This window comes from Sinocyclocheilus rhinocerous, unplaced genomic scaffold (assembly GCF_001515625.1).
Source record: "Sinocyclocheilus rhinocerous isolate Xijiao unplaced genomic scaffold, SAMN03320098_v1.1 scaffold61, whole genome shotgun sequence".
NCBI lineage: Eukaryota > Metazoa > Chordata > Actinopteri > Cypriniformes > Cyprinidae > Sinocyclocheilus > Sinocyclocheilus rhinocerous.
In genome coordinates, this window is record NW_015640445.1 from 818332 (window position 1) to 832376 (window position 14045).

A 14045-nucleotide genomic window follows, 5' to 3' on the forward strand; every position below is an offset into this window, starting at 1 on the left:
CAGACACAGTGATGAAGCTGGTATGTGTTTGCAGTACACAAGCCACGGTTAAGACAGCTCACTCTGTGATGTGACCCTGTCTCTCTCTCTCTCTCTCTCTTTCTCTCTCTCTTCTTACCGTCAAATAACTTTAGTAACTTGTGCATTGTTTTACTTACTTGCTTTTGACATATCCGACCGAACTACAAACTTTCCAGTGATGTCTGTGAGATATTCACTCAACAAGCTCGCGCATCTGTGCTGCCGCGCGTTCAATCCACTCAGCGCGCTCTGCTCATCAGCTCGGGCACATCCGCTATACAGGCGTGAATATTGAATGTTTAACATTATATTAATTACTTACATACCAGTATCGGTATCGGTGCATCCCTAGACGACAGCGAACAAGAGGGATAATGTGAGCACTGTGTGTTCAGGCGCTGCCGTTCTCAGCGCCGTCAAAATAAAAGTCCCGCCACGAACGCATCGGCCAAACAGAAAAACTTATCGGCCGATGCCGATATTTGAAAAATGACATGCATGTAATTTCTGTAATTACATTAAAAATACATGCATGTAATTAAAAAAAAAATACATGCATGTAATTACACCTGTGATTAATTTCTGTAATTACATTTAGTGGTCGACCGATATATCGGCTATGGCGATTTGGCACTGGTTATCACCAGATGTAGATTGCAGTCACAGTTTGCTTTATTTCTTCAGCCACCGAGGACCACCTGAAGCCATTTCAAAAACCCACATGCTAAAAGTTGTGATCACATAGTACCCAAGTACTGAAATGGTTGTATTTAGTGGTGCCAGTACGATAAGAATCAGGGTGGTGATGGCTTTGCCATCGCCCCACAGACTCCTCACAGACCTTGTGCATCTTTAGTAAAGAAGGCAATCCTTGCGCTGATTGGCTTAGTGATCCCTGCACCGTGGGAGTCAAGATCGCAAAAACCCTCGCAGAGCTCACGTGCGGCCTCTCCTTCGCTCACCATTAACCTTTGTTAGCCGCCATTAACCACCCTCACTGCTGCGGCTCAGTGTTGCCAAGACTGCATCTAATTTGCTCAGTGAGGTGTTAATTTGGCATGATCCGTACTATTTCCATGTCATTACAAGTTTCAGAGAGAATGTATCTGCACATAAGCAGAAGGCCAATTAATCATCTGATTGTGCTGTGGCCTAGGGAACGTTTAGCAGCTGGTAACAGGATCTTAGGAGATAGATCAGAACCTTTGCTTATAAAGAAATATGAAGCTAAGAAAAACTCAAAATTGCTCCTCCTCTGTGCAATTTCAGGGGTGCGCAGGTGCAGGCCAACAAGGTGGCAGCTGGGGTGAAGAAGTATGACCTGAGCAAGTGGAAGTATGCTGAGCTGCGAGACGCCATCAACACCTCCTGTGGTAAGAGCAATCAGTCCCCTTGATCTGATCGCAGAACTTCCTGCTCACCTGAAGCTGTTCATGTCAAAAAGCATGTCATTTTGGAGATTGGAGACTGACATGTGATATTTTTGGAGATGGAGGGACTAGCATGTAATATTTTGAAGATGGAAAACTAGCATGATGGAGATTGCGACAGCGAGCTTTTTCGGAGTGACTGAATTTGTAGCTTGCTCTCAATCCAATATTTATTTTGCAAGTTAATGCATTATATATGCTGTCTTTTTATTTGCAGATTTGTTCGTTTTTTATGGTAGTTGAACCATTAATCACAAAGACTTCAATCCATTTTGTGCTTCGCTGAATTTTTGTTCTGTCATGTTGGTTTAATTTTCAGTTTTCTCTTGACTCAAAGGAATAGTTCACTCTAAAATGAAAATTATGTCATAATTATCAGTTCATTAATTTGTCAGTTCAAACCCATATGGTTTTCTTTCTTCTGTGAAACATAAAATCAGGTGCTTGGCAAAATGTTCTAGCTGCTCCTTTCCACAAAACAATCCAGTGATTTTGGGCCATAAGGACCACCATAAAAGTTCTTGTGGACTATATTTTAAGTTTTCAGAAATTATTTTGTTGTTATTCATTGAAAACCCCTCTGCCGTAGCTCTCCTTTGTGGTCATGAATATTCAAAGCTTGAATATGCACATTCACTAAACAGATTTGAGGATTTGCCTGAGGGCATTTTTCAAAGCTATCATATACCTTTAGAAGACTTGAATAATAACCATAGTGAATGTAGTGCACAAGCCATGCGGACCTCTTTTATTATGGTGCTTTTTTTAGAGCTTGACATTCCCTATAAATATTCACTTTTATTGTATGGAAAACAGCAGCTATGACAGGGGTGACCAGTCCTGCTCTTGGAGGGCCAACATCCTGCAGTTTTGCTCCAACACACTTGCTTGGAAGTTTTTAGTGAGCCTGAAGACATTGGTTACTTTGGTTTCCGGTGTGTTTAATTAGGTTGGAGCTATGGCCCTCCAGAAACATGTTTGGACACCCCTGAGCTATAAGACATTCTGATAAACATCCTACAGTATTTTGAATTCCATTCAAGAAAGAAAGTCATACAGATGTATAAAATTTAGGTTTAGCGTATTGGTAACCATTTAAGCTAGGAAACTTATGGTCTTCATTTAATTGAACGTAGACACACTTTCTAAAAGTTGTTCATGTTCAGCATGAGCCTGAACACTTAAAATGAAAGGTCATGTGAAACTGCTCGTTATACATGACAATCTCTCACCCTTGTAGATATAGAGATGCTGGCAGCATGCCGAGAAGAATTTCATCGTCGCCTGAAGGTGTACCACGCCTGGAAATCAAAGAACAAGAAGCGAAATACAGACACAGAGATGAGGGCTCCCAAATCGGTCACTGACTATGGTAAGATATGACCTGTTTCCCCAAGAGAATAGCCTGCACGGTGGCGGAACAACAGAATACAAATTGTCACAAGTCGTGTGTAGCTGATGATTTCCTTTGTAATTGCAAAAGGTGATTCAGCATAATATTTATTCTGGAAAGATACTCATCTGAAGTTCATTTTTATGCGAATGTGTGTGTCGCAGCAGTTTCTCAAGGTTGAATGTGGCCTTTTTGTTTGTTGTTCTTTTCAAGAACCTTGCGGCACATTTTGTGATTAGCGTTAGCATTGTCATGCACATAATGCAGACAGCTAAAAGTACATCTAAAGGCACTCGCTGCTGTTTCAAGGAAATCAAACCTCTCGCTGATTTTCCCACTTGAAAGGCACGTCACAGTGTTTGGTTGCTGGAAGACTTTAGTGCTTTTTAAGTGTTTGCACGTGCAGAACAAACAGGAGATTTCGAGTTCCGTGAACTGCAGGTCCTCTTCAAACTCTCCGGCTCTCTTGTTGTGAAATCCTCAGATTTGTCTTACCTTCAAACAGTGGAGTGTTTGTATCAGGTGCATGGGGCTTACGCTGCTTCTCTCTGAGAGATGAAATCAGGCTTCTGGCTTTGCAAAGTCAATATTGAAGTGCTGAGAACTTCTCTGAGAACTTTCTTGACATTATGCCGACCTCTGAAGCGGTTTGATCTTTAGGGATGACGGATTTAAAATGCGTACTTCCTTTTATGATGTCATTTATGTCTGGTTAATATATTTTTGTGAGCATAAAGTATAAATAGATGGTTTGATGTAAAGAATTTGGTTTGAACAAATGCTACTTTGGTGTTTTAACTCGTACCATTTGGGGAACAGACATGAATGATACCTCAAATCATAAAGTGTGTTGAGGAGAGATCTGAAGAGACCTATCTTAAAGTGCCCCTATTTGAAAGGTTCATAATTTGGTTTTGGGAGTTCCCTACAACATGTTTACATGCATGCAAGGTCAAAAACACTTTAGTTTTTTTATAATATGCATTTAAATTTACCTTATTTCTCAATGACTCTCAAACTCTTAGTTTGAAGATTCATCTATCCAAGCCCCTCCTTTGCGTGAGGCTACTCCGCTCTGATTGGTCTGATGACCCAGTCTGGTGTGATTGGTCTACTGCGTACAGCGCCTGGCGGAAACGGAATGTAGTAAAGACACAAACAATAATGGTATATGCGTTAGCCAAACAGACATGAAGTACTAATAAATCGCTGCACTTTGTAAACCAACGTGTTGCTCCATCCTTTATCATGACTCCAAGTAATAAGAACGACAGACATTCTATACACAACACCTAAAACTACATATTTTGCACACTCCAAAGAAAATTAAAGAAACAATTATTAATCATACTTACAGTTTGTGATTTGGAGGAGTAAACTGGTCCACCTTTCAAGGACAACCGGTTTACGAATATCGCATTGAACTCACGGATGGGAACACAGTAAAAGTTTGGGATTATACTGCTGTGGTATCGTAGTAAAGATGAATTTAACCACTGATTCCTCACAGCCTCATCCTTTGAAAGTGAAAATAAACCGGGGTTCAAGTTTTCGCAGGATGCGAAATATGCATTATGCAGGATGCATTATGCAAATGTGGTAACTTGTGAACTTCATGAAAATGGCATTCGAGTTTTAAATGACTCATTTAAGCGATTGAGAGTCGACTCTTTCTTTTGAGAGACAGTAACTTTATTTATGATGCACTTTCAGCTGTACAACTTTGCAGGCTCTTTACATTCACATACAGCTACGTTGCCCTCAAAAATCCATAATAGGGACACATTAAATGAGAAGGACCTGAAATGGAATGACACAAGTTATAGAGGCTGCAATATGATATGCAACTTGGTCTTCAATGGAGAACTTGAAAGGAAAATCATCTACTTGGAGATATAGTGCTGATTTGGCTGGTTCATTTGGATGATGTACTAAAGCCATGTAACCGGTTATGTTGCACTGAACAACCTTTCATTTTTCGGAACCGTTCAGTTTTTCTGATGTCTGTCCAGTTCATGACAGACTCCCAGATTGGTCCAACCAAGCTCTGGCACAAGAACCAAAACTTTGTGGTGGGCAAGGGGTAATAAAAACTTGGGGGTGAGCATTTGAGTTGGACCTAGAGGTCTGCACTCTGTATTACCGAGTGCGGCACGGTGCAAATTTTGAATTGCTAAGTGTGGGAGGGAAATGAGTGTGTGTGTGGGGGGGATAATAGGAAAAAATAAACAATGGCACCGTAGCGGAACAGAATCTTACAGGAGAGGGACTGAAAATTCAAGTAGACCTCTACCTGCTGGTTTTTGTGAGTGGGACAAAATGTGAAAGTCACGGGTGGGACAAATTATTTCCCGGAGTGGGTGGAAAAGAGACAGAATTCTATAGAAATCCATCCCGTGCAGAACTCTAGGTGGACCTCCCAGAACAACCACAAAAAAATGTACTCGGAACACTTTAGGGCCCTAGAGGCATGGCAGCAATTTCGAATGGCCACTATCAGATTTTTTTTTAGAAAGTTTTGTTACTGTTGTAATTTTCTCTTATATTTCTTCAGCCCAACAGAACCCCGCTCCACCCGTCCCAGCCCGGCAGCAAGAGATTGCAATGAACCGACAGCAACGTTACTTCCGCATTCCCTTCATACGCCCTGCGGACCAGTACAAAGACCCTCAGAACAAGAAAAAAGGCTGGTGGTACGCTCACTTTGATGGGCCCTGGATTGCCAGGCAGATGGAGCTTCATCCAGACAAGCAGCCAATCCTCTTGGTAGCAGGTACCAAAGGCTTTCTTCAGCACATCCTAATGTTTTGATAAGATAAAACAATAATTTCCCCCTACTGTGAACAATGAATTCTTCAGAATAGAAGCAGGATTTGAAAGATAAAGCAGTTGAAACCCTTACTGGAAAAGACGAGTCTTATCTGCGGATGTGAGGTGTGTACTCGGGCATAGCGTGATGCCTGTTATCCTTTGCTGTACCCAGGTAAGGACGACATGGAGATGTGTGAGCTGAGTCTGGAGGAGACCGGGCTCACGCGAAAACGTGGAGCAGAGATCCTCCCGCGCCAGTTTGAGGAGATCTGGGAGCGCTGTGGCGGAATCCAGTACCTGAGGAACGCCATTGAAAGCAAGCAGGCCCGACCCACCTACGCGACCGCCATGCTCCAGAACCTTCTCAAGTGAACATCCACCGTTCCTCCTCTTGGTTTACATTATCTATGCACATGTAGATGTAGACGGTAAAGTGGTGTAGCTAAAACAAAGGGCTGTACAACTCTAGTGGAAGCAATTTCTGTCTAATTTACTTTTTGTTTGTAGTTTGTTCTTCATTTTGCTGTGAACTTAGAAATCAGTCTTCACACAAATCTGAGCCTTGCTTGAACCTGTTGCTCAGAGATGCCTTAAGATTTTCAGACCTAATTCATATTTCAAAGGGATGTTATTGAAATATCACACTCATGAATCTATAATACACTAGGTGTAATCTTTCTAAAATGACATATTTCAGTAAAACTCTTTCAGTCACATTACTGGTAAAGGTGAGGTGTGTTATTTGTTGCATGTTAAAACGCGATAGCGTAAGACATTCTCCTAAAAATGGTGTTTTAAAATTCTCAATGTTCATTTAAGCATCCTGACCAGCCCGAGCAACATTGGCTGGGCTATCTGTTTATTTAACAAAAAAATTTCTTTTTTTTTTTTTTTTTGCAGTTCCATCAGCTAGTGGTGCAGAAATGACACACTTCAACTTTCAAAATAAAATTCTCTTATAAGACTTAAATGGTCATTATTGTGGAGAAACATTTCATATTTGAATACATTGAATAACTAGTCAAAGTATCCTTAATCTAATCCGATGATGATGGTAAAGGCTAATGAGGATCATGCACTGGAATACATTAGGTTGTAATATTTTGTCTCACCTTTGTAAATGTGGTGGTTTCCAAGAAATTTCCATCTGAAATTACCTTTACGTATATTTGATAAAGAATTTTATAGATGCACTTAAAAGCAGCTTTAGTTCATAAAAAAGGATAGTCACTGCTGTCGTGCATGGTTTTGCGCAGCAATTTTGTACTTAAATCATGGGGATATGCTAAAGGGCATATTCATTTCTGTTCAGTGAAGTGATAATGGCACCTTTGTTAATGATTTGCTGTGAATTCTGTCGGCGTGTGTGGTAGATTTCTCTCATTTATTTATGTACCAACTCAAGAAAATATTACGTTTAAATGAGCTTGTGCTCTGGAGTGTCTCGTTATGCGCTTCTCTGGCCCTTTCTTATCTCATTTGGTTATAATAACTGCCTGAAGAACAGAAGTAATGGAAACAGCAATGACATTCTTAACATTTGGCAAACTTGGCACTGCATTTGATCAATTTGCTGTCATTATCCAGACTTTGTTTATTCATATGCTAATGTTTTTCTCCATTAAGCCCTTTCCAAATGAAATGGTGTCATCTTAAACTATCAGTTTATGCATAGTATAATTTGTTAATTATTTGTTTCTTGTCTGTCAGTTTATCTTTAATGTGTCTGGGTTAAATATACTCTGATTTTCTTATTTTTGACTGGCCACTGTTGCTCTGATCACTTTGCTAGACCAAAATAAACACATTCCATATGAAATCTGGGTTATGTTTAGATCTTTGCCTTTGTAGTCATAAAGAGTTTTAGCTTTACTCAGGGACCCTGACTATTATCGTGAACGATTCATCATTGCACATGAAAATTTAAACGGACATGACTATAAGGATTTACTTTATCTGCAGTTGAAAGACACATTCAGAAATACCTTTTCTGTTTAATGTACAAACAAAGAAACCATGACCACATGTCTATATTTTTGTCGTTTTTTGTTCCCCTTAGGAGTTACAGAAATACTTTACATTCATTTTCTTTGTTTGGGACAGTGTGGATAGACTAGAAGAGACGACTAGAATCTATTTTCTCAATTTACAATGTATCAATTTGTAAATAAATACCTCATTGTGAGGGAGCAAACAAACCTTTGAGAAGGGTTCAAAGCATCCAACATGTCTCATATACAGTTTACAATTTTTCGCAGGTACAATTAAAAATAAGTTCAAGGCAGATCTAAATCATAAGTCCTCGTTCCTGGAGGTATTCCTTCAGTTGTCCAAGAGTTTTGCTGATCCATAGCGGTTGTTTTATACACTCACCAAATGTCTACAAGAAACCAGCAGAGCTGAGTTACGCGAATAGCACTGAAGAGCTTTGGTGCCACGCTTAGCTTTAAAAAAAACTGTCTGGACATCATAAAACAGTCACTTCAAAGCTGTCACTATCAGGACTCCTCAAAAAACAGCAAGAGGATCTGCTGGACCTCCGACACGTCTGTAGAAAAAAAACATGGTCGTTTAAGAAAATTAAATACAATATGCACAAAATCATCAACAGCTGAGTAATGAATAATTACCGTACAACACACCCTCATGTGACTATATAATAACAAGAATAAAAAATAAATATAAATAGTCTATAAGGACTATGGTTTCAGCTAAAAATCTTTACTGTTCTACTGAAGAAAAAACTCACCTGTATCTTGGATAGCCTGAAGGTGAGTAAATTAAAGAGATATTTTTCGTTTTTGGATGAACTATCTCTTCAAAGGCAAATTAAGCAACTAACCAGCATTGCTAATATGTCCATATTAGGTACATTCTAAATGATTCTCTGCAAACCTAGCAAGCTGTCAACCTAGATAACATTTTGGGCATCACAGAGCTTGGGTAGATTACTTACGAACTGTAATCCGTTACTGATTACAAATTACATGACAAAAAATGTTAGTAACGTAAACCATTACATTTCACATTTTAGGTAATATAATCCGACTAGGCTACTTTTTGATTACTTTTGACCTAACTCGTTTATCACATTGATTTAAATAGTTAAATCTTGTACCAGGCTGATATAAAAAATACAAAGAGAAAGAAAATATATTTCATTCATTGTTATTAACAAGAAGAAGTGCATTAAACATTACATTACATCAAGGTTTCCCAAACTGGGGATTATAAAAGAACGGCATGGAGTTTGTGAGATTAATTAAAAGCGAATAATTAAATCAGAAAATGTCAATTAAAATAATCCATTTTAAAATAACTTTAATCAATTAGAACATTTACTAAAAATGAAATATTTAATTTGTTTACTTCAATGTCATGTGTAAATAATTTTAGAAAGGAACCAGATGAAAGGAATTAGAATCAATAAATTATGAATAATTTATTGCTCTTATGTATGAAATAAAAGGCTGGGTATGATAGCATTTGTTTGGTTTAATTTACAGTCTGAAGAATGAACAGGAGTATCAGATTAGGCCTCTTCGATCGGGCTGCCAAGTGTCAAGATATTTTACAGAAAATTAACAAGTAGAACAAATAAAATCACAAAATAACCATTTGTATTTGGCGATTTCGTAAGCAAAACTATTAAAAACATATATAAATAACATAACACAATATTATAATAGCTATAAGGCCTAAATAACATCGGTTGCAAATCGGCTATGTATCTTTAATAATACTCGTTTATGTCCCACGAACCTAAAGTACAAAAAAACTTTTCGTGAAAGTCATTAATGAGTAGGCTAGTAATATCTTAGTTAAGTACTAGGCTATGTTGATTCAGTAAACACTCTGACAGATTCAGTTTATTCAGTGGAGGATTCAATTCAAAGTGGAATTTCATTAACCTTTCAAAGAAGGTATTAATAGAACACAACAGTCGTAAATCTAATTACACGTGCTGTGTTTGCGCTTGCGTTCATTCCACGGCGACAACTCAGTAGGAAGAAGCGTCCTCTTGCCATTATTTTGTGGTACACGTTATAATTTAAAAATGCGTTCGATTTAAACTCTGCAGGAAAGCCCACAGCGTACAGCATGTTCTCCCATAGTGCATTGCGGGTTCGGCTTCAACAGAAAACAAGCGAGACGCGAGCGTCAAGGATACGTCAAATATGAACATGGAATTGCTTGTTACAGGTATATCAATATGAAATGCATAATTTAAACACGTATTTGTTACTTTTATGCTGAATATACTATCGATAACTGAGCTCATCAAACATACTGTCAGAATCCTCTGTGAACTTCATTACTGGGCCGGTGTTCTGACAAATAATGCTAATTTACCTATCAGATTATGCTACCAACACTGTATTTATCCTACTGTAAGGGTAGGTTTAGGGTTGGGGTAGGTGTACATGTTAATAAAGCCTCACACCTTATTAATATCACGCTGGAAGCAAAATCTGATAGGTAGCACTTTTCACTATCGAATTATGCTACCATCTGTTTTAATGGGAGGTAGCAAAATCTGACAGGGTAGCACAAATCGTCAGAACACCGGAAACACATTACTCGGGTCACTAGTGAGTCAGCGCATTGATTTTGAAACACAGCCATTGCCTTCATATTTTAATTGTCAAGCTCATACCTTGTTTAATATTCTATTGTTTACACATCCTTCATACTTCGCTAATTTACCTATTCCACTGGAGGACCAACATAAAAGAGGATTACTTTCAGGAATAATCAGTGTATTATATTAAGTCACACTTCAATGAATAAACATCTCCAGTCAACTCTCATCCTTCCTGCCTATAAACAATGCCAAATATTTAAGCCTGCTAGACCAAATAATGCTGCTTCTGATTTTGCATTACATGCCAAGATATTTGTATAATTACTAACTATTTATAAATACATAAATATTTATCTGCATTTTGAGATTGTGCAAGAAAAGTGTAATTTTCCGATTTTAAGCAGTGGTGGGAAGGACGCAACATTCCCAAAACATTATTTCCTCTTATACAGGGGTCTCCAAACTCGGTCCTGGAGGGCCGGTGTCCTGCAGAGTTTAGCTCCAACTTGCCTCAACACACCTGCCTTTAAGTTTCTAGTATGCCTAGTAAGAGCTTGATTAGCTGGTTCAGGTGTGTTTAATTGGGGTTGGAACTAAACTCTTCAGGACACCGGCCCTCCAGGACCGAGTTTGGACACCCCTGCTCTTATATATGATGGTGGACATTTTGATGGGAAAGATTTATCATCTTGACATGATAAATCAGGCTGTCGTGATTATTTACAGTCACTGTTAACATCAAATTGGTTGTTTTCACACCAGCTTACCTCGTTATGTGGTATACACTGATGGACGTCAACCATTTCTGACATTAACTTTTCTGATCTTCTGGTGTAGAGTTGTCTGGGGATCTGGGAATGGAATGACACCACCATCAATCCCGAACAGTTTTAAGTGGAGACAAGGTCTTTGCCAAGCAAAGAAGCAAGGTACATTTTTGGCACTCTATGATAATCCAGACTGTCAATATTTTGAAGAGCAAAACATCTGTTGCTGGAAAAAAAAGGCTGATTATTATTCATAATATCATTAGATTAGACAACTACAGATGCACTAGTCTAAATGAGATGCAAAACCCATGCATGCTGTCAGTTGTTTCTATATCCTCTTAGGAAAATAATTTCTTAATGTTGCATCCTTGAAGGTTTCAGAATAATGGTTGGCTTAATTTTGTTTGTTTGTTTGAATACATTGTGTCTGTAACTTGTTTATAGAAGAAAATGCATTTTTGTTTTGAATCTATTTTATAGTGAATATGTTATATTGTGTTTAAACCGGTGAGGATACTGATGCATGGATTTTGCTGATGTGTTCTCTTTAGTCTTTAGTGTCTTCTAGACAAAGAAACACTCAAGAAACAGCTGATTCACAAAAAGCAACATATTTTTTGCTGAAGTTATTATGTACAGTACTGCCCTTTGCATTAATATAGTCTATTGTCAAAGTTATTTTGGAGTGCATCGTTTTCCTATTCCTTGAGGTAATCTAGTGCAATGTCTAAAGTATGATTTTGAGGTGGTTTGATTTGATTTATTCATAATTTTTTTTAGATTGCACATAATATATTCTGCAACACATATTCTCATTGTGTAGCTAATAAGAATCCTAGAATGAATATGCTGTAAAGAATGTGCATCTATATCAATCTATATCACTGTAATCTCTCCACAACCTTTTGCTGCACACTTTGGGTAAATGTCCCTTTAACTGGTTATTAATGAGATTATTACAGAGATATTCAGAACAAAATATGTTGCTTCATACATTTTTAATAAAAAGGAATATACATACTAATGTTCAAAAGTTTGGGTTCAGAAAAATTTTGAAAGAAATTAATACTTTTTATTCAACAGGGGTGTGTTGAATTGATCAAAAGTGACATTTAGAATGTCAAAAAACGATTTCTAATTCAAGTAAATGCTGTTCTTTTGAACATTTATATTTATATCATAAAATCCTAATAAGAAATTTTTCATTGTTTTCACAAAAATAATTGTTTTGTTTGGACTTAAATCACGGTTTAAAATATGTAGAAAATATATTTTTTAATTGTATTAAAATAAACAAAAAAATTTTTTATGCAGCCTTGGTTAGCATTAGAAACTTCTTTCAAAAACATTTTAAAAATCTTAACCCCAAACGTTTGAATTGGTATTGTGATGATGGTGATATTTCAGCTGTTCAGCATATTGTAGACTTTGTTCACACTGACTGCACACCAATTTGGTTTGGTTTTCAAATCCTAAAATATTCACTGAGGGCCATTCAAAAGCAGCTGTGTATTCTGACTAAATAAAAATCCCACTGAGTGAAATAGGATCGTTAACAGGTAACTTATTCTAGGCATTACTGTACATTAGACCTTCTAGAACCCAGATAGGAAACCAAATGCAAAAAAAAAATCAGATTTTCACCAGATTTCAAATCATAAATGGAATTTCATGTGTTTTTGCTGTTCTGACACCAAAAAACTAAATTGATTATATAGTCAGATATGCAGTCTGAACAAAGCCTACTGTAAATGTGACTGTTGTCAATGCAAAGTTACTCATATTAGGAAAAGTTAGTCCATCCTCTCCACAAAATCTCTAACAAAGGACATGTATATGGTTTAATGAGAAACGTGTTGATTATGGATGTTAGTAGCGGTTATGACATTGATTTAAATATGAAATCATGAAGAATACCATCTTGGCAGTACACTTTACCTCAATACTAAGCTGTAAACTTTCAAGTGATCGAAATGTGCCTTGGCCTGAGTGTTGTGAGGAGGCTGAGTCAGAGCTCATGGGACAGAGCATGCTTGACACATGTGTTAAGACCCCATCGTCATTCTCAAAAACTGGATTTACTCTCATAGTATTACCAAAGGGGAATGCAGGTTGTGAACGCCTACAATACAGAGGAGATCAGGTCTTAACACCAGCATGATTAATAAAAGGGTCACCACTGCCAATCCAATTCTGTGAAGAAAAATCAAATGTCTAAATGAACAGAAAAGGGGACAAAGAAAACCCTGCTTACACAAGTCTCATGGTCTTTCTGGTCCGTATACATTTCTTGTTAATGAAAATCAAGATGCCTATCACAGCACAAACCAGAGAGAGGCTTCCCACCAGGCAGGCTACGAAAAGGAGAGGGTCAACTGGCACAGACACCAATTCGTTGCAGCGTTCTCCATGGTAGTGCCAGAATTGACCTACAGGGCATCTAAAATTGGTTGAGAAAAAAACATGTTAGAAAAAAATGTGGAATGGATAGAAATGTGTAAGATTCCAATCCATATGACCCGCCTGTCTAGAATTTTTGTTCTTCACTTTTTGATCATTTTCTCAGTCACATAACAAGGGGTCAAGGTTTGGCTGCTTAGTATGGTTTGCCCCTCAGGTCAACACAATTTTCAATTAATAGTAGCCACATGTTTGATTAAAAAAATAAATTAATTAATTGTTCGGCCAATCACAGTGCACTGGGTCAGCTGGCCAATCAGAGCAGACTGTGCTTGTTGGAAGGAGGGGCTTTGTAGAAAACGAAGAGTTTGAGAGAGGCGGGGCATAGAGGGACTACAATAATGTACAGTATTTGAAAAATAATGTGTTTTTTGAACATTAAAGCATGTCAATATATTCTGTTACACCAAATACACAAAATAATGATCTTTAAAATAGCATCATATGACCCCTTTAAAGTATTCAAAAGTGTTCAATCTCGGTGAGAACTTGAGGAATTAAGTCAGGGAAAAAAAGAGCCTGAGATCACACACACACACACACACACACACACACACACACACACAGGTTTGTTT

General features: G+C 37.8%; 2 protein-coding genes across 6 annotated transcripts in view; one reads left to right on the top strand and one right to left on the bottom strand.

The window, feature by feature from the left end:
• The window catches only part of LOC107752750 (unconventional myosin-VI-like), a 57190-nt gene extending 50660 nt beyond the window's left edge, over nucleotides 1-6530 (top strand). The window contains exons 29-32 of the mRNA XM_016568790.1: nucleotides 1291-1394; nucleotides 2692-2823; nucleotides 5399-5617; nucleotides 5828-6530. Of these exons, the coding sequence (XP_016424276.1) occupies nucleotides 1291-1394; nucleotides 2692-2823; nucleotides 5399-5617; nucleotides 5828-6027 (655 nt within the window). The 3' untranslated portion in view covers nucleotides 6028-6530. The remainder of the gene's footprint in view (nucleotides 1-1290; nucleotides 1395-2691; nucleotides 2824-5398; nucleotides 5618-5827) is intronic.
• A 1048-nt stretch (nucleotides 6531-7578) lies between these two features.
• LOC107752749 (interphotoreceptor matrix proteoglycan 1-like) overlaps nucleotides 7579-14045 on the bottom strand; it is a 24562-nt gene continuing 18095 nt past the window's right edge. For 3 of the 5 annotated variants that reach the window (XM_016568786.1, XM_016568787.1, XM_016568784.1), the window contains 4 exons: nucleotides 13265-13450; nucleotides 12949-13132; nucleotides 11008-11091; nucleotides 7579-8203 (listed from right to left, as the gene is read on the bottom strand). In XM_016568786.1, the coding sequence (XP_016424272.1) occupies nucleotides 8123-8203; nucleotides 11008-11091; nucleotides 12949-13132; nucleotides 13265-13450 (535 nt within the window). In that variant the 3' untranslated portion in view covers nucleotides 7579-8122. The remainder of the gene's footprint in view (nucleotides 8204-11007; nucleotides 11092-12948; nucleotides 13133-13264; nucleotides 13451-14045) is intronic. The other 2 variants (XM_016568788.1, XM_016568789.1) reach the window with 2 other exon arrangements.